Here is a 27848-nt window from a genome sequence, read left to right as displayed (position 1 = left end):
GAATATCATCAATCCTTTACTTCTGTTCGCAGGGATGCGCTCGGGCTCCTTCCCCCGCAGGTATAAAAATCTGTTATGTACAGAGTCACAACATTCCTGAATTCCGGAACAATCCGGTCCTGATCCGTTTCCCACCGGGAATCACACGTACTTGGTACAGGATCCCGGTTGGTTTACAACCTGGCGTCGAAAGCTCAGCTTTTTAGGTAAAAAGGGGGAGATTCGGTGCTTAAAAAAGGGGGATTTTGGGTCGGAGGACACAAAATAAAGCTGTTTTCCAGCAGGATATCTACACCCAGGATCGGGATGTGGGAATTGCGTTGGTTTAATGCTATCCAAAGCTATGTCAATGTGCATGGGTCCGACGGACAAAGTGCCTCTGCTCCTTCGGGATCTGCTCCGGGATGAGCCGGTCCCGAGTACCTGTGGAGAGATGGGAATATTCACTATTCCCGGTTGGAATTCCATGGATGAACAAGGATTGATCCAAGCACAAATCGCAGCCTCGGGATCGGGTCTCATTTGCATATGCATGAGGGGTGAAGCAGCCTCATGTTTATGTGATCACTATAGGTAATGCAGAGTTACAGTGCTATGGAGTCCTGGGTCTCCTGTAAATATCGATCACCTATCAATGGATCAATACATTGTGCCCTGCAGGCTATGCCACACTAAGGCTATGGACTGGTACCACTGCTTATAGACATACATAATGTATCAATATGGATATACAGATATGGATATATAGATATGGATATATAGATAGGGTTATATAGATATGGATATATAGATAGATATGGATATATATAGATAGGGATATATAGATAGATATGGATATATATAGATATGATATATAGATAGATATGGATATATAGATATGGATATACAGATAGATATGGATATATAGATATGGATATATAGATATGGATATATAGACATGGATATATAGATATGGACATATAGATAGACATGGATATATAGATAGGGATATATAGATAGGGATAGATAGATATGGATATATATAGATACGGATATATAGATAGATATGGATATATAGATACGGATATATAGATATGGATATATAGATAGATATGGATATATAGATATGGATATATAGATATGGATAAATAGATATGGATATATAGATAGATATGGATATATAAATATGGATATATAGATAGATATGGATATATAGATATGGATAGATAGATATGGATATATAGGTATGGATCTGTAGATATGGATATATAGATAGATATGGATATATAGATATGGATATATAGATATGGATATATAAATAGATATGGATATATAGATATGGATATATAGATAGATATGGATATATAAATATGGATATATAGATAGATATGGATATATAGGTATGGATCTGTAGATATTGATATATAGATATGGATATATGCAGTGCTCTACACTAACCTGGGTTCCCAATCCCATGCTCAAACTGGCCATGGAAACAAACCATCAGGGCAAAAGGAAAAGTAAGCCCCATAGATCCCAGCCCCACATACATGGGAATGGGCCCATGAGCTGACAGCACCGGATTCCTGCACGGATCCAGGGCTCTGGAATGGGCTCTCCCACCAATGGATCCGCGAATCCATCGGGAAGTGATTGATTTGTCCCAGATTAAGGAGTTTGTAACAGTGATTTGGGGCTAAAACAGCACAGGTGTGAAATTCCAGACCTGGAAACACCATTCCTGTCTGATTTACATTGAGGATCCCTATGATTATGGGGTTTGACAGCGGAAAAACTTGGGAATTGTGGATTTAACGGCAAGAAACACTAAAATCACTGAGAAATTCCCATATTCTGGAAAACACTGGGATTTTGGGGGTGTTCAATGGGGGTGTTCAATGGGGGTGTTCAATGGGGGTGTTCAATGGGGGTGTTCAATGGGGATATTCAATCCCTGACTTCCATTGAGATTCCCTATGATTACGGAGTTTTACAACAGGAAAACTTGGGAATTGCGGATTTAACGGCAAGAAACACTAAAATCAATGAGAAATTCCCATATCCTGGAAAACATTGGGATTTTGGGGGTGTTCAATGGGAGTGTTCAATGGGGGTGTTTAATGGGGTGTTCAATGGGAGTGTTCAATGGGGGTGTTCAATGGGGGTGTTTAATGGGGTGTTCAATGGGGGTGTTTAATGGGGGTGTTCAATGGGGTGTTTAATGGGGGTGTTCAATCCCTGATTTCCATTGAGATTCCCTATGATTATGGAATTTTACAGCAGAAACACTTGGGAATTGCGGATTTAACGGCAAAAAACACAAAAATCACTGAGGAATTCCCATATCCTGGAAAACTCCGGGATTTTGGGTGTAATCCCACAACACGAGGGTCACATCCCCATTGATGCTGCAGCAACAGCCCCATGAGCATCCAGGGACAGGGCATTCCCTATGGATGCATTTCCAGCTCCAACAGCCCCAGTACCGGGGGCAGGATCAGCACTGGGATCATGGTATTCCCAAAGCTGGGAGCCATGGAGCCATCCCCACTGTGTGCTATGGGGCAGCACCGGCTCAGAGCCCCACATCCTGTGCGGTACAAACACCCCTATGGGGCCAATGGGAATGAAGGGATCCCATTGGAATCACAGCATCCATGGGCATGGAAAACCACATGGAAAACCCGGATCCCAATGGGATGGGCTCAGCAGGAGCAGGGGGTGAATTCCCTGCTTTTCCCATGCATGGGGTTGGGAAAACAGAGGGGGTTGCAGGAAATCCCAACATTGATCCCATAGACAGGAGTGGGATGTGGGGGTACCAGGAATGCTTCACCCCATTGATCCCAAAGGATGGGAATAGGCCATCCCTATGAGTGCTTCACCCCATTGATCCCAAGGAACAGGAATAGGTTATCCCTGTGAGGGCTTCACCCCATTGATCCCAAAGGATGGGAATAGGCCATCCCTGTGACTGCTTCACCCCATTGATTCCAAAGGACAGGAATAGGGCATCCCTATGAGTGCTTCACCCCATTGATCCCAAAGGATGGGAATGGGCTCTCCCTGTGACTGCTTCACCCCATTGATTCCAAAGGATGGGAATAGGTTATCCCTGTGACTCCTTCTTCCCATTGATTCCAAAGGATGGGAATAGGTTATCCCTGGGAGTGCTTCACCCCATTGATTCCAAAGGATGGGAATAGGCCATAACTATGACTGCTTCACCCCATTGATTCCAAAGGATGGGAATGGGACATCCCTATGAGTGCTTCACCCCATTGATCCCAAAGGACAGGAATAGCCCATCCCTGTGACTGCTTCACCCCATTGATCCCAAAGGACAGGAATAGGCTGTCCCAGTGACTGCTTCACCCCATTGATTCCAAAGGATGGGAATAGGTTATCCCTGTGACTGCTTCATCCCATTGATTCCAAAGGATGGGAATAGACCATCCCTGTGACTGCTTCACCCCATTGATCCCAAAGGATGGGAATAGGTCATCCCTGTGAGTGCTTCACCCCATTGATTCCAGAAGATGGGAATAGGTTCTCCCTATGAGTGCTTCACCCCATTGATTCCAAAGGATGGGTACAGGTTATCCTTGTGACTCCTTCACCCCACTGATCCCAAAGGATGGGAATAGGTTATCCCTGTGACTGCTTCACCCCATTGATTCCAAAGGATGGGAATAGGTTATCTCTGCGACTCCTTCTTCCCATTGATTCCAAAGGACAGGAATAGCCCATCCCTGTGAGTGCTTCACCCCATTGATCCCAAAGGATGGGAATAGGTTATCTCTGTGACTCCTTCTTCCCATTGATTCCAAAGGATGGGAATAGACCATCCCTGTGAGTGCTTCACCCCATTGATCCCAAAGGATGGGAATAGGTTATCCCTATGAGTGCTTCACCCCATTGATCCCAAGGAACCGGATGGACCCCCCTCCTCCGCCCCCCAGTGATCCCTGTGGATGCTCCCATTGGAACCATCAGTATCCCAGTGCTCACCTGATCCATCCCTATGCTTCGGCTCCATGATCCCCATCCATGTCCCCATCCTTTGCCATGTCCACGGCTCGGGATAGGACATCAGCCATGAGAGCCTCTTCCAGCTTCTTCCTCACCTCCTGCACCCGCTCCTCCTGCTTCCTGTAGGGATACAGCATCAATCCATTGGGATCGGCGCCCAGATCCCATGGATAACACCTCGGGATGGAGCTGAGCCATAGGAGATGCTTGGGACACAGGGATCTTCCATTGGGAAGAGCAAGCAATGGACCCACATCCCCATGGATTATCCCTTATTATCCCTGTGTAATTCCCTTTGTATCCCTTATTTTATGGTGGATCCATGGAAAACTCAGTGGGAGATTCCCACTATGGGAATGGCAAAGGGGATCCCAAAGCACAGGGAATACCGGGATCAGCTTCCAAGTGGTCCCACATGGCCCCACTCAGGTGTTCCCATGAACCTGGTCCATTCCATAGGGATGTGGCAGCTCCCATTGGAACAAGGGTCTGTTTCCATAGGGAAGGCTGATCCAGAAGGACGCCCTGGTTTTGGTGTGAATTTAAGGTGTTTTTGGTCAATCCTGGGTTAGGAAGATTCCAGATACTGGGAAGCAAATGATCCTCCTTGGAGGCTTTCCCAATGGAATATGAATGCTGCATCAGGATCAGGGTTAGGGTCAGGGATAGGGATAGGGTTAGGGATAGGGTTAGGGATAGGGTTAGGGATAGGGTTAGGGTTAGGGTTAGGGATAGGGTTAGGGTTAGGGTTAGGGATAGGGTTAGGGATAGGGTTAGGGATAGGGGTTAGGGTTAGGGTTAGGGTTTAGGGTTAGGGTTAGGATTAGGAATAGGGTTAGGGTTAGGGTTAGGAATAGGGTTAGGGTTAGGGTTAGGGTTAGGGATAGGGTTAGGGTTAGGGTTAGGGTTAGGGATAGGGTTAGGGTTAGGGATAGGGTTAGGGATAGGGTTAGGGATAGGGGTTAGGGTTAGGGTTAGGGTTTAGGGTTAGGGTTAGGATTAGGAATAGGGTTAGGGTTAGGGTTAGGAATAGGGTTAGGGTTAGGGATTGGTTAGGGTTAGGGTTAGGGTTAGGGTTAGGGTTAGGGTTAGGAATAGGGTTAGGGTTAGGGTTAGGGATTGGTATAGAGATAGGGTCAGGGTTCCTATGACAATGCAGTCATTCCTTGGGAAAGGAAATCCTTATGGAATGTGCATTAAAATGCCCCAAAAGAGGCAGAATGCGTTGGGAGCAGGAACAGTGAACCATTCCCTGGGCTTCATATCCCTTTGTCTTTTTGGGATATGAGGACAGGGTCCAACCCCATACATCCATATACAGGATGCTCAATGCTCTCCCATCGGATGGGGATTGTGTTCTGCTGTGGTTAGATCCAGGATTGAGCAGCATTCCCAGACCAGGAACACCGTGGGTTAGACAAGAGGCCAATCCAACAGCTCCTCCATGGATGCAAACAACTGCAGTGACCCCCATGTTGCACTTAGGGTACAGACTTGTACCTATAGACACACACACATATGTATATGTATATGTATATATATATATATACATGTGCTGGCATCCAATTGGATACCCACAATGGGAATCTCCTCCATTCAGGAATCTCAGGAAGCGCTGGCACTGCTGCCCCCATCCATTCCCAATCCCACTTCCAGCCTCTGCCTGTCCCAACAGTGATTCCCAAGGACAGGAATGGGACTGGGATATCCAAACCCTGCAGAGGCTCCGGGTGCACAATGGGGCTTGGGAAGGAGCAGGAATGCTGCAGAATCCCAGATCCACACCTGGATGTGCAGGGATCCAGGGGGCTCTGCACACCATAGACCAGGCTCACACTGTGAGAGACCATTGGGCACAATGCCATGGACTCCTTATGTGTAAGTAGGGACATATAGGTGCATATGTATAGCTACATAGCTGTATATATAGCTATACACATATACACACATATATATGTATATATAGAATGCTATATACATATCTGTGGGTATATATATACACATAGCTATATATAGGTGCACATAGCTATATACATAGCTATATATATAGCTCTCTGTATATATGTAGCTGCATAGATCTATATGTAGTTGTATATAGCTATTACACACATATATATAATATATATATATGTAATATATATATATTACATATATATATAATATATATATACACATGTATATATATATGTGTATATATACATACATATATATGTGTATATACAGATGTATATACACATATATCTGTAATTATATAACTATATACATATATATGTGTGTGTATATATACACATAGCTATATATAGGTGTATATGGGTATATACACACCTACATATACAGCTCTCTTTATATATGTATCTATGTATCTGTATATATATATGTACCCATATATATAGATATTACACATATGTACGTATATATATGGCTGATATACACATATATATCTGCATATATATAGCTTTACACATGTGTGTACATATATACAGATAACTATATATAGCTATATATAGGTGTATATGACTATATACATAGCTATATATATAGCTCTATATATGTACTTATACATATATATGAAGCTGTATATATTTAGCTGATATACACATATATATGTATATATAGATGATATGTGTCTGCATATATATAGCTATACATGTATATATGTGTTTATATATATAGCTATACATAGCCATATATATATAGCTATCTCTATATATGTACCTGTGTATATATATATGTGTGTGTGTATGTAGCTGTGTACATACAGCTATAGGGGAACAGCTTCACCCCTTCACTAACATCACCCCTTTTCCCCTGACCCCAAACAAAGCACCTGAACCCAAAGGAAGCGCACAGGGACCGATCCTGACCATGGATCAGCCTCCAGGCCCCTCTTTTGGGGCAGAAAACAGGGATTTTGGGGCTGCACCTCAGCACCATTCAGTGTTGACCATTGTGGGGGGATGGGAACAGCACCCAGGGGCTTCCATTGGGCACCCAACAGACACAAGGATGCTCCAGAGCAGGATGGGGCCCTCTTGACCTGTGCCCTGCTTGATCCCATTCTATCCCATCCCATTCTATCCCATCCTATTCTATCTAATCCCATCCATCCCATCCATCCAATCCCATCCTATCCTATCCTATCCCATCCCATCCTATTCTATCCAGTCCCATCCATCCCATCCATCCAATCCCATCCCATCCTATCCAATCACATCTCATCCTGTTCTATCCAATCCCATCCAATTCCATCCCATCCATCCCATCACATCCCACCACATCCCATCCATCGCATGCCATCCCATCCATCCCATCCAATCCCATGCATCTCACCCCATTCCATCCATCCATCCAATCTCATCGCATCCTGTCCCATCCCATCCTATTCTATCCAATCCCATCCCATTCCATCCATCCAATCCCATCCTATCCCATCCTATCCCATCCCACCCTATGCTATCTAATCCCATCCCATTCCATCCATCCAATCGCATCTCATCCTATCCCATCCCAGCCTATTTTATCCAATCCCATCCTATGCCATTCCACCCATCCAATCCCATCCCATCTCATTCCACCTCATCCCATCCCACTCCACTCCATCCCTCCCATGCATCCCATCCCATCCCATTGAATCCCACCCAATCCGATCCTATCCCACGCCATCCATCCCATCCATCCCATCCTATCCCATCCCATTCAATCCCATTCAATTTCATCCCATCCATCCCATCCCATTCTATTCTATCCAACCACATCCCATTCCATCCTGTTCTATCAAATCCCATCCCATACATCCCATCCTATCCCATTTCATTCAATCCCATTCAATCCAATCCTACCCATCCCATCCATCCCATCCCATCCTATTCTATCCAATCCTATCGCATTCCGTCCATCTATTCCCATCCTATTCTATCCAATCCAATTCCATTCCATTTCATCCCATCCATCCCATCCCACCCCATTCCATACATCCCATCCTGTTCCATCCCATTCAATCCCATTAAATCCCATCCCATTCTATTCTATCTAATCCCATCCCATACATCCCATCCTATCCCATTCCAGTCAATCGCACTCAATCCAATCCTACCCATCCCATCCTATTCTATCCAATCCCATCCCATTCCATCCATCCAATGCCATTGCATCCCTTTTCATCCTGTTCTATCCAACCCCATCCCATGCTTCCCATCCCATTGAATCCCATCAAATCCCATTATATCCAATCCCATCCCATACATCCCATCTGATCCCATCTGATCCCATTGAATCCCATTGAATCCCATCCCTTCAGCCCCCCTTACTGGATGTCCTTGTCGGTGACCATGATGGCCCTGCATCCAATCCCATCCATCCCACCCCATTCCATCCATCCAATCCAATCCCATCTCATCCTATCCCATCCCATCCTATTTTATCCAATCCCATCCTATCCCATTCCATCCATTCAATCCCATCCCATCTTATGCCATCCCATCCTATTCTATTCAATCCCATCCCATTCCACCCCATCCCACCCCTCTCCATCCCATTTATCCCATCCCATCCATGCCATCCAATTCCCATTCCATCCAAATACCATCTAATATCCCATTCCAGCCAATCCCATTCCAGCCAGTCCCATCCATCCCATCCAATCCCATTCTATCCAACCCCATCCCATCCCACTGATCCCACCCCCGTCCCCCACCGTATGTCGTCGTCGGTGACCACAATGGCTCTGCACAGGGGCTGTGCTGTGTTGAGCCACACTCCCAGCCCATCCATCCCATCCCACTCATCCCATCCCATCCCATTGGATCCCATTGAATCCCACTGGATCCCATCCTCACCTTATGTCATCATCGGTGACCACGATGGCTCTGCACAGGGGCTGTGCTGTGTCTATCCAACCCCATCCCATCCCATCCATCCCATTCAATCCCATTGAATCCCATTGGATCCCATTGAACCCCCCCTCACCGTATGTCGTCATCGGTGACCACGATGGCTCTGCACAGGGGCTGTGCTGTGTTCAGCCACACTCCCAGCCCATCCATCCCATTCAATCCCATTGGATCCCATTCAATCCCACTGATCCCATTGTACCCCGTCAGTCCCTACCGTATGTCATCGTCGGTGACCACAATGGCTCTGCACAGGGGCTGTGCTGTGTTCAGCCACACTCCCAGCCCACTCATCCCATCCCATTGATCCCATTCAATCCCATTGAATCCTATTGATCCCATTGCATCCATCCCTACCGTATATCATCATCAGTGACCACGATGGCTCTGCACAGGGGCTGTGCTGTGTTCAGCCACACTCCCAGCCCATCCATCCCACTCATCCCATCCCATTGATCCCATAGGATCCCATTGATCCCATTGCACCCCTGTCCCTACCGTATGTCGTCGCCGGTGACCACGATGGCTCTGCACAGGGGCTGTGCTGTGTTCAGCCACACTCCCAGCCCATCCATCCCATCTGATCCCATTCAATCCCATTCAATCCCATTGGATCCCATTGCACCCCCCTCACCATATGTCATCATCGGTGACCACGATGGCTCTGCACAGGGGCTGTGCTGTGCCTATCCAACCCCATCCCATCCCATTGAATCCCATTGAATCCCATTGATCCCATTGCACCCATCCCTACCGTATGTCATCATCAGTGACCACGATGGCTCTGCACAAGGGCTGTACTGTGTCTATCCCATCCCATTGAATCCCATTGATCCCATTGAATCCCATTGAACCCCCCCTCACCGTATATCATCATCGGTGACCACGATGGCTCTGCACAGGGGCTGTGCTGTGTTCAACCACACTCCCAGCCCATCCATCCCATCCCATTGGATCCCATTCAATCCCATTGGATCCCATCCCTACCGTATATCATCATCGGTGACCACGATGGCTCTGCACAGAGGCTGTGCTCTGTCTATCCAACCCCAGCCCATCCATCCCATACATCCCATTCAATCCCATTCAATCCCATTGTACCCATCCCTACCGTATGTCATCGTCGGTGACCACAATGGCTCTGCACAGGGGCTGTGCTGTGTTCAGACACACTCCCAGCCCATCCATCCCATCCCATCCCATTGAATCCCATAGGATCCCATAGATCCCATTGCACCCCACCGGTCCCTCACCGTATATCATCATCAGTGACCACGATGGCTCTGCACAGGGGCTGTGCTGTGTCTATCCAACCCCATCCCATCCCATCCATCCCATTGAATCCCATTGGATCCCATTGGATCCCATCCTCACCGTATATCATCATCAGTGACCACGATGGCTCTGCACAGGGGCTGTGCTGTGTCTATCCAACCCCATCCCATCCCATCCATCCCATTGAATCCCATTGGATCCCATTGGATCCCATCCTCACCGTATGTCATCATCGGTGACCACGATGGCTCTGCACAGGTGCTGTGCTGTGTCTATCCAACCCCATCCCATCCATCCCATCCCATCCATCCCATTCAATCCCATTGATCCCATTGTACCCCTTCAGTCCCTCACCGTATGTCATCATCGGTGACCACGATGGCTCTGCACAGGGGCTGTGCTGTGTCTATCCCATCCCATCCCATTGATCCCATTCAATCCCATTCAATCCCATTGGATCCCATTGTACCCCATACTCACCGTATATCATCGTCGGTGACCACGATGGCTCTGCACAGGGGCTGTGCTGTGTCTATCCCATCCATCCCATCCCATTGGATCCCATTGTACCCCACTGGTCCCTACCGTATATCATCATCAGTGACCACAATGGCTCTGCACAGGGGCTGTGCTGTGTCTATCCCATCCCATTGAATCCCATTGATCCCATTGGATCCCATCCTCACCGTATATCATCATCAGTGACCACGATGGCTCTGCACAGGAGCTGTGCTGTGTCTATCCCACCCCATCCCATCCCATCCCATTCAATCCCATTCAATCCCATAGGATCCCATTGGATCCCATCCCTACTGTATGTCATCATCAGTGACCACGATGGCTCTGCACAGGGGCTGTGCTGTGTGTATCCCACCCCATCCCATCCCATTGATCCCATTGAATCCCATTGAATCCCATTGATCCCATTGAATCTCATCCCATCCTCACCGTATGTCATCATCGGTGGCCACGATGGCTCTGCACAGGGGCTGTGCTGTGTTCAGCCACACTCCCAGCCCATCCATCCCATCCCATTGAATCCCATTGATCCCATTGAATCCCATTGGATCCCATTGTACCCCGTCAGTCCCTCACCGTATGTCATCGTCGGTGACCACAATGGCTCTGCACAGGGGCTGTGCTGTGTCTATCCAACCCCATCCCATCCATCCCATCCCATCCCATTGAATCCCACCAGTCCCTCACCGTATATCATCATCGGTGACCACGATGGCTCTGCACAGGGGCTGTGCTGTGTCTATCCCATCCCATTGAACCCCATTGATCCCATTCAATCCCATTGTACCCCACTGGTCCCTACCGTATATCATCATCGGTGACCACGATGGCTCTGCACAGGGGCTGTGCTGTGTTCAGCCACACTCCCGGGTTCTTCTCCGCGGCAGCCGAGAGCTGTCCAGTGATGGGCACAGAGCTGGAGTGCAGAGCGCTGGCAACAGCTGGGAGCAGGGAACCCGCGGCAGCACCGGGACACATACCTGGGGAGGGGGAGGGATGCGGTAACGGAGACAACCAGAGCCAACCGGAACCAACCAGAACCAATGGGAACCAACCAACACCAACTGGAACCAACCAGAACCAACCAGTATCAACCAGAACCAACCAGAACCAACCACAACCTGTTCTATCCAATCCCATCTCATCCATCCCATCCCATTCCATCCATCCAATCCCATCACATCCCATTCCATCCTGTTCTATCCCACGAACCAGATATCCACCACCAACCAGCACCAACCAGCACCAACCAGAACCAATCAGAACCAACCAGAACCAACCAACATCAACCAGAACCAACCAGAACCAACCAGCACCAACCAGAACCAACCAGCACCAACCAGCTCCAACCAGAACCAACCAGCACCAACCAGCTCCAACCAGAACCAACCAGCACCAACCAGCACCAACCAGCATATGGGGCCCATCCAGCCCCATTCATCCCATAGGGCCCATCCAGCCCCACTCAGCCCCACTCATCCCATGGGTCCCATTGACCACCCCACACCAGTCTTGGATCCCTTCCACCACTGACGCCACCATTCAGAAGCATCATTCCCGGGAGATGGACATGGAATACACTGGGAATGCCATCACGCCATCAGCATTCCATTGGGAGCATCCCGAGCCCGCTCCATCCCATGGGATGCGGTACCTTGGAGGCCTTTGGGAAGCTCCATCGCCCGCAGGATTTCCTCGCTGACGTCGGAAGCGCTGAGCCCTTGGAGCCTCTTCTCCCAGAAAAGCTGGAAAAAGATGGGAATTCCGAGCTTTTCACCCCATTCCCGACCCATAATCCAATCACCACAGGAAAACCGGGATCAAATCCTTCCCAAGTGTGGGATTCAAGCCTTTTAAAGGGCATTCCCAAGCGGTATCCCATGGGAAGTGCGTTGGGAATCCTGGAATGATGCTGCCCCCAATCGAATCCATGCCCATATCCCTAAGGAAAGAGTTCATCCCAAGCTTCCCTATGGCAGCTCTGAGCCATTCCCTACATCCATGATCCACAGCCCATCACTGGGATTCCCATGGGATCCATTCCCTGGATGGCAGGGATTGGGATGCAGGGATTCCCAACTCCTCGCTCCCGTTTTGCCCTCTAAAGGGATTCCCCCTCCCCCCCCCCTTTGCATGCCCTTATCCCATGGGAATGCCGAGCCCCAAAGCCAAGCTGTGCTTCCATAGAATATAAACAGGGAAGCACGGCCCCAGTTTGCTCTGGAGGCAAGGAATAGCTCCGGAAGAGCAAATCCCATCAGATAGCTGGATGATCCCGGATGATCCAAGATGATCCAAGATATTCCAAGATGATCCCGGATGATCCAAAAAGCTCCCGGATGCTCCAAGATGATCCCAAATGCTCCAAGGTGTTCCCAGGTGTTCATGGATGCTCCAAGATTATCCGGATGCTCCCAAATGATCCAAGATGATCCTAAATGTTCCCAGATGCTCTAAAATGATCCAAGATATTCCAAGATGCTTCCGGATACTACTGGATGATCCCAGATGCTCCAAGATTATCCAGATGCATCAAGATGATCCCAAATGCTCCCAGATGATCCCAGATATTCCCAGATGCTCCAAGATTATCCGGATGATCCCAGATGCTTCCGGATGCTCCAAGATGCTCCTGGATGCTCCCAGATGATCCCAAATGTTCCCAGATCTTCCCGGATGATCTTGGATGCTCCAAAACATTCCCAGATGTTCCCAGATGCTCCAGCATGATCCAAGAGATTCCAAAGATGCTCCCAGATGCTCCAAGATGATCCCAAACATTCCCAGATATTCCCAGATGCTCCGGCAGCAGCATCCCTAAATCCCACTCCAGATCCGAGAGCTTTCCCTGGAAATCCAAGCGGGGTATCCCAGATTCCCACCAACCGGAATGTCCTGGCCAGGCCCCCTCATCCCTGGAGCAGGATCCGTGCCACCGGGAAGGACGGCATTCCCAAGCTGCGGATGGGATGCTCCAAAGGTGGCTCCATCCCTTCCCGATGCAGGCGCATCCCACATTCAGGAATACTGACGTCAATCCCGCATCCGTTGGATCCTTGTATCCTATGGGAATCCCTGTTTTTCCCCACGCGGGAGCAGGCAGGAGAGGAAGGCAGAGGCCGGCTCCCAATCCCAAAAGCAGGAATCCTTTCCCATATGGACAATAGAGAAGCCTATTGGGAGCTTCCATCCCGCTTCCATCATTCCTTATGGAAAAGCATCCCTATCCTTAACATGGGTTTCCATAGGGATTCCACAGTGAAGAATATATGGATAGGCCTATCCATAGGCTTGGAAGCACCGGAGAATCCCATGGGATGGGATGGGATGCCGTGGAAGCAGGGGCAATGATCCCTGCCCTCTTCCTTTGGGATTGGGGGCTGGGAAGAGGCCAAGGCAGGAGGATGAGGATGGAGCCAACAGCCCCATCCCAAGCCCATTCCTTCCCTCTGGAATGTGGTCCCCAAAGGGAAAGCGATCTGCATCCATCCAACAGCATCCATAGCTCCTTAAGGCCGGAATAGCAGGATGCTCGGATCCAGCTCCGGCACCACTGTGTGTATGGCTCCGTAGTCATTCCTGGCTTTTCCATGCAGGGATTTAGCAGGAATGAGCTGGAAAACCTCTTTTCCCGTTCCATATCCAGATGCATCCATCCCATCCAGCCAAGCCTCCAGCATTCCTTAGGTTGGGAAGGAGATGGGAAGGAAAGGCAGCATCCTTCATCCTTCCCATCCATCTCTTGGATGATCCCTATGGATCTTCAGCCCCACCTGTTTTTAGGTGCCAATCCATAGGGAATCAAAGCGCATCCGTGTCCAGAGCTGAATCCATCAGGGATAACACAAGATAACGCAGGGATAATGCAAGGATAACACCGGGATAATGCAGGGATAATGCAGGGATAACGCCAGGATAACGCAGGGATAACACAGGGATAACGCAGGGGTAACGCAGGGATAACGCAAAGATAACACAGGGATAATATATGGATAACACAGGAATAACACAAAGATAACACAAGGATAATATAGGGATAATGCAGGGATAAAAGTGGGATAACGCAAGGATAACACGGAGATAATGCAAGGATAATGCAAGGATAACACAGGGATAACACCAGGATAACGCAGGGATAATGCAAGCACAAAACAGGGATAACACAAGATCCAGCGGGAATCTCCCAGAATTCCTTTCCTTAGGCGAGTTTAGCAGGGAAAGCCCCTTGGCCATAGTATCCTATGGAGAGAATATTCCAAAGGGAGATGTCGGAGCATCCCAAAGGCACTCGGGATGCAAAGGAAGCGGCGTGGCTTGATCCCTATGGATGTACCCCTACGGATGTATCCCTATGGCTTGATCCCTATGGATGGATCCCTATGGATGTATCCCTATGGATAGCATAGGGGAGAAGGACCAAGGTTCGATCCTCAAGGATGCGCTGCTTCCATGGATCTTCCCTTTGGGATGGCTCCTCAGCAATCCCAAGGCATGGAAAGCATTCCCGACGGCGGAGGAGCTGGGATCCCTACATAAGGGGGAAAGCCAAAGGGAATGCTTAGGGAAAGCCGGGAATGCTGCCTTCCTAAAGGGAGATCCATCTGTTATCCATTAGATGATGGATACGGAGCAGATGCAGGGATGGGGACTTCGGAATGCCAGAAGACTGGATTTTCTATGGGATTTGGGGCAAGGATTTCCTATGGGATTTGGGGCAAGGGTTTCCTATGGGATTTGGGACAATGGTTTCCTATGGGATTTGGGGCAAGGATTTCCTATGGGATTTGGGGCAAGGGTTTCCTATGGGATTTGGGCCACGGATTGGAAAAAGTGGGAAGAAGGACATGGAAGCAAGAGCTCAGTATTCCAGCATCCATCCCATGCATAGGTAAGGCTGCACCATAGGGAATTCTCCATAGGGAATAAAGCTTCCCAGTACCTTTAGCCCTCCCTGATGCTTTTCCGGCTTTATCCCAACAAATCCCAGCAGGAATAGAGCCTTTGCCTTGGGAATACTGGGATCTTCAGCCTCCAGGTATGGAATACAGGCATCAGCACCAATCCGGATGCGGGTGTGCATCCATGGATGCACATGGGAAGGATGCTCCTGCATCCTCCTGGGTACCACCAGCGCCCTATGGACATGGAGGGACACAATCCCGCTTGGAAAACACCTGGATCCCAGGAATACCACCGGGATCGCCTCGGAATTCCTTGTTTTCCCAGTTTTCCAGGCGGATTTCCCTGTTAATTCCTGGCTCAACTCTTCCATCTACATCCATCATTGCCACTCATAAGGATGAAGGCAGAATTCCAGCTTGGAAAAAAGGCATTCCAAGATATTGCCAGACCTGCATTTCTCCTGCCTTTAGGGATATTCCGGAAGGATATTCCCAACATGGACCAGCGTAGGGCTTGGAAAAGGCCATGGAATGTCAATGGGATGCATATGGGAAGGCGATGGGATCGACGCGGTCCCCTTCCTGACCCATCCCAACTCGGCTCCTTCATCTTTCCCACATGGATTTAGAGGATGCAGAGGCAGAATTCCCTTCCATTAGGTCTCCCAGCAGCATTCCAGGGGTTTGGAAGCGCGGGATTGGAGGTCAGGATCCTGCCCCTCTCTATGCTTCATTGGATGCAGCATCCAAAGGTGATGCTGCAGCTCCAGAAGGATACAGGAGATCCAAAGTGATGCCTTGATCCAATGCAATTCCCATTGTGGGATGCACATTCCCTAGGGAATATCGCCCTGATCCCGGACTCCAATCCCATTAAATCCCCGTGTGATGCGCATCCAAAGGCAGGGAAGTGATGGAGACATTGGATTCGGGTCAATGGGATTCCATATCCACAAGGAACACAGGGAAAAACAGGGATTTGATGAGATTCCATGGATTTCCCACCTAGTTTTCCTATGGAAAATGGGTTATTCCTTTGGAATTGATTCCTATTCCTTCGGAATGGAATTCTGGGAGCTTCCAATGGGAAGAAAGACATCATGGATCCAGGAATGCCATTCCCTATTGGAAAGCATCCGCTATCGAGGAAGGAAAACGCATCCGCATTGCATCCATTAAGACCCCATTCCAATGGGAAGCACCATGGAATTCCCATTGGGAATACTGGGAATGCTCACCTGACGCGGTTGGTCCATGACTCGCTGGGGGTCGGCCCTCACCTTGTTGCTAGGGTGATTGGTTACCTTGGTAACGGGTTGCTTGAAGATGGAGGCTGTTTGACGGATGGGAAGGGTGGTGTTGAGATCCGGTTTTCCCTATGGGAAAAGGGCAGGATAATGGGAATGATGTGGGATTTACTATAGGAAAAGAGGAGGAAATCCTATGGGAAAAAGGGAAGAGGGAATGGGATGAAAATCCTATGGGAAAAGGGAAGGGGAAGAGGGAATGGGATGGAAATCCTATGGGAAAAGGGGAAGAGGGAATGGGAGGGAAATCCTATGGGAAAAGGGGAAGAGGGAAAGGGAATGAAATCCTATGGGAAATGGAAGGGGAAGAGGGAATGGGAAGGAAATCCTATGGGAAAAGGGAAGGGGAAGAGGGAATGGGAAGGAAATCCTATGGGAAAAGGGAAGGGGAAGAGGGAACGGGAAGGAAATCCTATGGGAAAAGGGAAGGGGAAGAGGGAATGGGAAGGAAATCCTATGGGAAAAGAGGGAATGGGAAGGAAATCCTATGGGAAAACGGAAGGGGAAGAGGGAAAGGGAAGGAAATCCTATGGGAAAAGGGAAGGGGAAGAGGGAAAGGGAAGGAAATTCTATGGGAAAAGGGAAGGGGAAGATGGAAAGGGAATGAAATCCTATGGGAAATGGAAGGGGAAGAGAGAAATGGAATGAAATCCTATGGGAAAAGGGAAGGGGAAGAGGGAACGGGAAGGAAATCCTATGGGAAAAGGGAAGGGGAAGAGGGAATGGGAAGGAAATCCTACGGGAAAAGGGAAGGGAAAGAGGGAATGGGAATGAAATCCTATGGGAAAAGGGAAGGGAAAGAGGGAACGGGAACGAATCCCTTTTGGATGCAACATTCCCAAGCGGGATCAAAGTTTCCCAAGTGGGATCCAATGGAATTCCAAGCAGGATCCAAGGGTCCCAAACAGGATCCAATCCTAATCCCATTTTTCCCCATTCCTTCTCCCATCTTTTCCCATTCCTTTTCCCAATGTTTCCCAACCTCAATCCCATCTTTTCCCATTCCTTATCCCAATGTTTCCCAATCTTAATCCCATTTTTTCCCATTCCTTTTCCCAATGTTTCCCAACCTTAATCCCATCTTTTCCCATTCCTTTTCCCAATGCTTCCCAACCTTAATCCCATCTTTTCCCATTCCTTTTCCCAATGTTTCCCAACCTTAATCCCATCTTTTCCCATTCCTTTCCCCAATATTTCCCAATCTTAATCCCATCTTTTCCCATTCCTTATCCCAATGACTCCCAATCTTAATCCCAATTTTTTCCCAATCTTAATCCCATTTTCCCAATCTTAATCCCATTTTTTCCCAATCTTAATCCCATCTCTTCCCATTCCTTATCCCATTATTTCCCATTCCTTTTCCCAACGTTTCGCAATCTTAATCCCATTCCTTTTCCCAACGTTTCCCAATCTTAATCCCATCTTTCCCCAGTCTTAATCCCATTATTTCCCATTCCTTATCCCAACGTTTCCCAATCTTAATCCCATTCATTTTCCCAACGTTTCCCAATATTAATCCCATCTTTCCCCAGTCTTAATCCCATTATTTCCCATTCCTTATCCCAATGTTTCCCAATCTTAATCCCATTTTTCCACAATCTTAATCCCATCTTTTCCCATTCCTTATCCCAACGTTTCCCAATCTTAATCCCATTTTTCCCCAATCTTAATCCCATATTTTCCCATTCCTTTTCCCAACGTTTCCCAATCTTAATCCCATCTTTCCCCAGTCTTAATCCCATTATTTCCCATTCCTTATCCCAACGTTTCCCAATCTTAATCCCATTCCTTTTCCCAACGTTTCCCAATCTTAATCCCATTCCTTATCCCAACATTTTCCACTCCTTATCCCAACTTTTCCCGATCTTAATCCCACCTTTCCCCATTTTTTATCCCAATGTTTCCCAATCTTAATCCCATCTTCTCCCATTCCTTATCCCATCTTTCCCCATTCCTTATCCCAATGTTTTCCATTCCTTATCCCAACTTTTCCCAATCTAAATCCCATCTTATCCTATTCCTTATCCCATCTTTGCCCAATCTTATTCCCATCCTTTCCCATTTGTTATCCCATCTTTTCCCATTCCTTATCCCATCTTTTCCCAATCTTAATCCCATCTTTCCCCATTCCTTATCCCATTGTTTCCCCTTCCTTCTCCCACCTTCTCCCACCCCCAATCCCACCCCCCCCATTCCCAACCTTGGGAATGACGGCCTCATTCCTCCCTCTTTGCCTGCTCCTCTGGACTTTACTGGGAAGCATCTTCCCAGTCCGGAAGTCGAAGCCGGTCAGATCCACGGCATTCCCAAGGTATCGCGCCAGCTGCGGCTTGCTCCGGAACTTCTTCCCACTGGGGCTGCCAATGGGATCAATGGGATCAATGGGAATACTGGGATCAATGGGAACGGGGTCAATGGGATCGGGATGGGATCCATTGGGAATGGTGGGATGGATGCATTGGGAATGGTGGGATGGATCCCAAGGTACTGCGGCTTGCTCCGGAACTTCTTCCCACTGGGGCTGCCAATGGGATCAATGGGATCAATGGGAATACTGGGATGCACTGGGAATACTGGGATGGATGCAATGGGGTCAATGGGATCGGGATGGGATCCATTGGGAACACTGGGATGCATTGGGAATGGTGGGATGGATCCCAAGGTACTGCGGCTTGCTCCAGAACTTCTTCCCACTGGGGCTGCCAATGGGATCAATGGGATCAATGGGAATACTGGGATCAATGGGAATGGGGTCAATGGGATCGGTTTGGATGCATTGGGAATGGTGGGATGGATGCATTGGGAATGGTGGGATGGATCCCAAGGTATCGCGCCAGCTGCGGCTTGCTCCGGAACTTCTTCCCACTGGGGCTGCCAATGGGATCAATGGGATCAATGGGAATACTGGGATCAATGGGAATGGGATCAATGGGAATGGGGTCAGTGGGAATGGGGTCAATGGGATCGGGATGGATTCATTGGGAATGGTGGGATGGTTCAAATGGGAACTTTGGGATGCTCCATTGGGAATCTGGGGATGCCTCCAATGGGAATATTGGGATGACTCCATTGGGAATATGGGGATTTGTAAACTGGGAATTTTGGGATTGCTCCATTGGGAATGCTGGGATGAGTCCATTGGGAATTTGGGTATTTCCCCATTGGGAATACTGGGATGGATCCCTTGGGAATGGGGATGGATGAAATGGGGTCAATGGGATCGGGATGGGATCCATTGGGAACACTGGGATGCATTGGGAATACTGGGATGGATGCAATGGGGTCAATGGGATCGGGATGGGATCCATTGGGAACACTGGGATGCATTGGGAATGGTGGGATGGATCCCAAGGTACTGCGGCTTGCTCCAGAACTTCTTCCCACTGGGGCTGCCAATGGGATCAATGGGATCAATGGGATGCATTGGGAATACTGGGATGGATGCAATGGGGTCAATGGGATCGGGATGGGATCCATTGGGAACACTGGGATGCATTGGGAATGGTGGGATGGATGCATTGGGAATGGTGGGATGGATGCATTGGGAATAATTGGATGGATGCATTGGGAATACTGGGATGGAAGCATTGGGAATGGTGGGATGGATGCGTTGGGAATGGTGGGATGCATTGGGAATACTGGGATGGATGCAATGGGGTCAATGGGATCGGGATGGGATCCATTGGGAACACTGGGATGCATTGGGAATGGTGGGATGGATGCATTGGGAATACTGGGATGGATCCATTGGGAATACTGGGATGGATGCATTGGGAATGGTGGGATGGATCCATTGGGAATACTGGGATGGATGCATTGGGAATGCTGGGAACTCTCCATTGGGAATGTGGGATCTCTTCATTGGGAATACTGGTATCTCTCCATTGGGAATACTGGGACACCTCCATCACCACCATTCCCATTCCTTACCCCCCTTCATCCCAAAGCCTGATGGGATCCAGGCCCAATCCCTATGGAATGATCCTTGGATCATCCCCCCCGATCCCATTGGGATCCCCATTCCCTTTCCCTATGGTTTCCAATGGGAACAGGAGCATTCCCATAGGAAAAGCATTGGGAAGAGGGCTTCTTAAGCCGGTTTTCCATGGAAAACTATGGATGAGGGGGTTGCATTCCCGGTGTTCTCCCCCTTATTCCCAATGGTATTCCCATCGTTATTCCCAGTATTCCCAACGTTATGCCCGATATTCCCATCATCATTCCCACTATTCCTGTTGTTATTCCCAGTATTCCCATCGTTATTCCCGACATTCCCATCGTTATTCCCAGTATTCCTGTCATTATTCCCAGTATTCCCAATGCTATTCCCAATATTCCCGTCATTATTCCCGGTATTCCCATCGTTATTCCCAGTAGTCCTGTCGTTATTCCCGATATTCCTATCGTTATTCCCGGTATTCCCATCATTATTCCCAGTATTCCCGTCATTATTCCTGATATTCCCATGTTATTCCCAGTATTCCCATCGGTATTCCCAACGTTATTCCCAGTATACCTGTTGTTATTCCCGGTATTCCCATCAATATTCTCAGTATTCCCAATTTTATTCCCGGTATTCCCATTGTTATTCCCAATATTCCCAATGTTATTCCCGACATTCTCATCGTTATTCCCAGTATTCCTGACATTAATCCCGATATTCCCATCATTATTCCCGGTATTCCCAACGTTATTCCCAGTATTCCTGTCGTTATTCCCAATAATCCCAATGTTATTCCCGGTATTCCCATCCTTATTCCAGGTATTCCTGTCGATATTCCCGGTATTCCCATCATTATTCCCGATATTCCCAACGTTATTCCCGGTATTCCCAATGTTATTCCCGATATTCCCATCATTATTCCCTATATTCCCAACGTTATTCCCAGTATTCCCATCGTTATTCCCGGTGTTATTCCCAGTTTCCCAATCCCATACCTGTTATTCCCATTACCCCCATTATTCCCAGTGTTATTCCCAATGTTATTCCCATACCTGTAATACCATTAATCCCACTATTCCCAGTGTCATTCCCAGTATTCCCAGTGTGATTCCCAGCATTCCCATTCCCGTACCTGCAGTACCAGTATCCCCAGTATTCCCAGTATATAGGGGCTATAGGGGGCACTAAGACCCTGTTACAGGGGCTATAGGGCACTAGGACCCTGTTATAGGGCTATAGGGCACTAGGACCCTGTTATAGGGGCTATAGGGCACTAGGACCCTGTTATAGGGCTATAGGGGAACTAGGACCCTGTTATAGGGGCTATAGGGCACTAGGACCCCGTTATAGGGCTATAGGGCACTAGGACCCTGTTATAGGGCTATAGGGCACTAGGACCCTGTTATAGGACTATAGGGCACTAGGACCCTGTTATAGGGCTATAGAGCACTAGGACCCTCTTATAGGGCTATAGGGGCACTAGGACCCTGTTATAGGGCTATAGGGCACTAGGACCCTGTCATAGGGCTATAGGGGCACTAGGAACCTGTTATAGGGCTATAGGGCACTAGGACCCTGTTATAGGGCTATGGGGCACTAGGACCCTGTTATAGGGCTATAGGGCACTAGGACCCTGTTATAGGGGCTATAGGGCACTAGGACCCTGTTATAGGCATATAGGGCACTAGGACCCTGTTATATGGCTATAGGGTCACTAGGACCCTGTTATAGGGCTATAGGGCACTAGGACCCTGTTATAGGGCTATAGGGCGCTAGGACCCTGTTATAGAGCTATAGGGCGCTAGGACCCTGTTATAGGGGCTATAGGGCACTAGGACCCTGTTATATGGCTATAGGGGCACTAGGACCCTGTTATAGGGCTATGGGGCACTAGGACCCTGTTATAGGGCTATAGGGGCACTAGGACCCTGTTATAGAGCTATAGGGCACTAGGACCCTGTTATAGGGCTATAGGGCGCTAGGACCCTGTTATAGGGCTATAGGGCACTAGGACCCTGTTATAGGGGCTATAGGGCACTAGGACCCTGTTATAGGGGCTATAGGGCACTAGGACCCTGTTATAGGGCTATAGGGGCACTAGGACCCTGTTATAGGGCTATAGAGCACTAGGACCCTGTTATAGGGCTATAGGGCACTAGGACCGTGTTATAGCGGCTATAGGGCACTAGGACCCTGTTATAGGGGCTATAGGGCACTAGGACCCTGTTATAGGGCTATAGGGGAACTAGGACCCTGTTATAGGGGCTATAGGGCACTAGGACCCCGTTATAGGGCTATAGGGCACTAGGACCCTGTTATAGGGGCTATAGGGCACTAGGACCCTGTTATAGGGCTATAGGGGAACTAGGACCCTGTTATAGGGGCTATAAGGCACTACGACCCTGTTATAGGGCTATAGAGCACTAGGACCCTGTTATAGGGCTATAGGGGCACTAGGACCCTGTTATGGGGCTATAGGGCACTAGGACCCTGTTATAGGGGCTATAGGGCACTAGGACCCTGTTATAGGCATATAGGGCACTAGGACCCTGTTATATGGCTATAGGGGCACTAGGACCCTGTTATAGGGCCATAGGGCACTAGGACCCTGTTATAGGGCTATAGGGGCACTAGGACCCTGTTATAGGGGCTATAGGGCACTAGGACCCTGTTATAGGGGCCATAAAGTTGCCAGTATTCCCATTGCTATTCCCGGTATTCCCAATGTTATTCCCAGTATTCCCATTGCTATTCCCAGTATTCCCAGTGCCATTCCCAGTGTTATTCCCAGTGTGATTCCCATACCTGTTATCCCAGTGCCATTCCCATTCCCATACCAGTAGTCCCATCATTCCCTGTCCTATTCCCAGTGTTATCCCAGTTATTCCCAGTATTCCCATTGCTATCCGACTGTTATTCCCAGTGTTATCCCAGTATTCCCAGTGCTATTCCCGTTATTCCCATCGCTATTCCCAGTATATCCCATTGGCATTCCCAGTATATCCCGTTGGTATTCCCAGTATATCCCATCACCATTCCCAGTATATCCGGTCAGTATTCCCAGTATATCCCATTGGAATTCCCATTCACGTACCTATTTAACGGTTGTTATTCCCAGTATTCCCATACCTATAGTACCGCTATTCCCAGTGTTATCCCAGTGTTATCCCACTGTTATCACAGTGTTATCCCAGTGTTATCCCACTGTTATCCCACTGTTATCCCGCTGTTATCCCAGTCTTATCCCGCTGTTACCCCAATGTTATCCCACTGTTATCCCAGTGTTATCCCAGTGTTATCCCGGTGTTATCCCGGTGTTATCCCACTGTTATCCCACTGTTATCCCACTGTTATCCTAGTGTTATCCCACTGTTATCCCGGTATATCCCATCATCATTCCCAATAACAGCGGGATAACACTGGGATATACCGGGATAACGGTGGGAATAGTGATGGGAATGGCACTGGGATATACCCGGATAACAGCGGGATAACACCAGGATAACAATGGGATAACACCGGGATAACAGCGGGATAACACCAGGATAACAATGGGATAACACAGGGATAAGAGCGGGATAACACCAGGATAACAATGGGATAACACTGGGATAACAGTGGGATAACAGCTGGATAACAATGGGATAAGACTGGGATAACAGTGGGATAACAGCGGGATAACACTGGGATAACAGTGGGATAACAGCGGGATAACAATGGGATAAGACTGGGATAACAGCGGGATAACAGTGGGATAACAATGGGATAACAGTGGGATAACAGTGGGATAACAGCAGGATAACAGTGGGATAACAGCGGGATAACAGTGGGATAACAACAGGATAACACTGGGATAACAGCGGGATAACAGTGGGATAACAATGGGATAACACCGGGATAACAATGGGATAACAGTGGGATAACAGTGGGATAACAGCGGGATAACAGTGGGATAACAACAGGATAACACTGGGATAACAGCGGGATAACAGTGGGATAACACTGGGATAACAGCGGGATAACAGTGGGATAACAATGGGATAACAATGGGATAACAGTGGGATAACAAAGGGAATAACAGTGGGAATCACACTGGGATATACCCGGAATAACACTGAGAATAGCGAAGGCATAACAGCAGGATAACACTGGGATAACACTGGGAATGGCGACGGGAATACCGGGGATAACACCGGGATATATCCGGATAACACCAGTGTGATTCCCACCGTTATCCCACTGTTATCCCGTCGCTATTCCCACCATTATCCCTCTGTTATCCCAATGTTATTCCGCTACCATTCCCATCGCTATTCCCGGTGTTATCCCGGTCCCATTCCCACTGTTATCCCGTCATTCCCATCCCCATTCCCAGTGTATCCCATCCCCATTCCCGTTATCCCATCGCTATTCCCATTATCCCATCCCCATTCCCATTATCTGGTGTTATCCCTATTACCTATAGTAGTAGACACTGCACTTCCCAGCGCTGACCCCTATTCCTGGTGCTATCCCAGTGTTATCCCAGTACAATTCCCTATGCCATACCCACCGTTATCCCACTGTTATCCCAGTATTATCCCACTGTTACCCCCTTTATCCCACCGGCATTCCCGGTACCATTCCCAGTGTTATCCCACTGTTATCCCAGTGTTATCCTGCTGCTATTCCTACTGTTATCCCAGTGTTATCCCGGTGTTATCCTGCTCTTATCCCCGTTATTCCCATTGCTATTCCCACTGCTATCCCACCGTTATCCCACTGTTATCCCATTGTTATCCCGGTATTATCCCACTGTTATCCCAGTGTTATCCCTCTGTTATCTCGCTGTTATCCCACTGTTATTCCAGTGTTATCCCAGCGTTATCCCTCTGTTATCTCACTGTTATCCCAGTGTTATCCCACTGTTATCCCGTCGTTATTCCTACCATTATCCCGGTATTATCCCAGTATTCCAGTTGCTATTCCCATTGCTATTCCCAGTGTTCTCCCACTGTTATCCCACCGGCATTCCCGGTACCATTCCCGTCGCTATTCCCCCCGTTATCCCACCATTATCCCAGTATAACCCGTCGGTATTCCCGGTATTCCCCATTACCGTTATCCCGGCACCATTCCCACTGTTATCCGGTCATTCCCGTCCCCATTCCCGGTGTATCCCGTCCCCATTCCCGTTATCCCACCGGTATTCCCGTTATCCCCATTACCTGTAGTAGTAGACATCGCACTTCCCGGCGCTGATCCCTGACTTCCGGGTCACTTCCTCCTTCCTCCAGCCCGGGGGCAGAGCGGGGCACTCACTGCGGCCCGGCCGCTCCATCCGGAACCGGAAGTGAGGGCCGCTTCCGGTTCCGGCGGCTTATATACGCTTCCTGCGACGCACTTCCTGTTCCGGCGTATCACTTCCGGTGTCGCGATTCCGGCGTCGCGGTTCCGGCGACGTCCTTACGACGTCGCGCTTCCGGTTCCGGCGTCGCACTTCCGGTGTCGTAGATCCGGCGACGTCCTTACGGCGTTGCACTTCCGGTGCCGCAGTTCCGGTGTCGTGGTTACGGCGTCGTCCTTACGACGTCGTGCTTCCGGTTCCGGCAACGCACTTCCGGTGTCGTGGTTACGGTGTCGTCCGTCCGACGTCGCGCTTCTGGTTCCGGTGCCTCACTTCCGGTGTCGTTGTTACGGTGACGTCTTTACGGCGTCGCGCTTCCGGTTACGGCGTCTCACTTCCGGTGTCGTAGCTCCGGTGTTGTGGTTACGGTGCCGTCCGTCCGACGTCGCGCTTCCGGTTCCGGTAAGGGCAAGATGGCGGCGGAGCGGAAGTGGAGGGGTGAGAGAGGAGGGGGCGGGGCCTCCGGCGTCTCACTTCCGGTGTCTTAGCTCCGGTGTCGTCCGTCCGACGCAGCGCTTCCGGTTCCGGCGACGAACTTCCGGTGTCGTAGTTCCGTTATGGAGGTTCCGGTGTCGTCCTTAGGACGCTGCGCTTCCGGTTCCGGCTATGCGTTTCCGGTGGGACTCCTTCCTCTTCCGGTGTCGTGAATCCGGTGTCGTCCGTACGACGTCGTGCTTCCGGTTCCGGTAAGGGCAAGATGGCGGCGGAGCGGAAGTGGAGGTGCGTACGCTGAGGGGGCGGGGCTTAAGGAGGGGGGGGGGACTCCATTGGGGTCAATGGGGTCTATGGGATTCTATGGGGTCTATGGGGCTCGATGGGATTCTATGGGGCTCAATGGGGTCTATGGGATTCTATGGAGCTTAATGGGGTCTATGGGATTCAATGGGATTCTATGGGGTTCAATGGGGTCTATGGGTCTCAGTGGGGTCTATGGGGCAGAGGCTCAACAGATTCTATGGGGCTGAAGGGGCTCAATGGGGTTAAGTGGGGTCTATGGGGGTCTGTGGGGCTCAGTGGCATCTATGGGGCTATGGGGGCTATGGGGCTGTGGGGGCTATGGGGCTATGGGGGCTATGGGGCTATGGGGGTTATGGGGCTATGGGGGCTATGGGACTATGGGGTTATGGGGCTATGGGGGCAATGGGATTGTGGGGCTATGTGGGCTATGGGGCAATGGGGGCTATAGGGCTATGGGGATCTATAGGGCTCAATGGGCTCTATGGGCATCAATGGTCTCTATGTGGTTCAATGGGGTCTATGGGGCTGCTGCTATGGGGCTGCTGCTATGGGGCTGTTGCTATGGGGCTGATGCTGTGGGGCTGATGCTGTGGGGCTGATGCTGTGGGGCTGATGCTATGGGGCTGCCTCTATGGGGCTGATTCTATGGGGCTGTTGCTATGGGGCTGATGCTTCTATGGGGCTGATTCTATGGGGCTGCTTCTATGGGGCTGTTGCTATGGGCCTGATGCTTCTATGGGGCTGATGCTATGGGGCTGTTGCTATGGGGCTGATGCTGTGGGGCTGATGCTATGGGGCTCAATGGGGTCTATGGGGTCTATGGCATTCTATGGGGCTCTATGGGGTCTTTGGGAGTCTATGGGGGTCTATGGGTACAAT

General features: G+C 49.2%; 1 protein-coding gene across 1 annotated transcript; it reads right to left on the bottom strand.

Moving 5' to 3' along the window:
• On the bottom strand, positions 1–26352 carry MBD1 (methyl-CpG binding domain protein 1). Its single transcript, XM_034072886.1, has 7 exons — positions 26053–26352; positions 19103–19259; positions 16834–16971; positions 12349–12439; positions 11497–11674; positions 3991–4131; positions 1–423 (listed from the first exon to the last, which is right to left on the bottom strand). The coding sequence occupies exons 1-6, from the start codon at positions 26163–26165 to the stop codon at positions 4002–4004; spliced, it is 807 nt and encodes a 268-aa protein (XP_033928777.1). The 5' UTR covers positions 26166–26352; the 3' UTR covers positions 1–423; positions 3991–4001.
• Between the last annotated feature and the right edge of the window lie 1496 nt (positions 26353–27848).

Source organism: Melopsittacus undulatus, chromosome Z, assembly GCF_012275295.1.
Source record: "Melopsittacus undulatus isolate bMelUnd1 chromosome Z, bMelUnd1.mat.Z, whole genome shotgun sequence".
NCBI classification, from domain to species: Eukaryota; Metazoa; Chordata; class Aves; order Psittaciformes; family Psittaculidae; genus Melopsittacus; species Melopsittacus undulatus.
The sequence above is the reverse complement of the archived record's forward strand: the minus strand, read 5'-3'. Positions and strand labels throughout refer to the sequence as shown.

Bases quoted from the DNA above. Each gene is read 5' to 3' on its own strand.
- MBD1 (XM_034072886.1), bottom strand. From the start codon at position 26,165: ATGGAGCGGCCGGGCCGCAGTGAGTGCCCCGCTCTGCCCCCGGGCTGG. The intron at 16,972-19,102 runs GTTGGGAATGGG...CTTTTCCCATAG, and splicing joins ATGAGGCCGTCATTCCCAAG to GGAAAACCGGATCTCAACAC. The intron at 4,132-11,496 runs GTAGGGACCAGT...GTATCCCTACAG, and splicing joins GTCACCGATGATGATATACG to GAAGCAGGAGGAGCGGGTGC.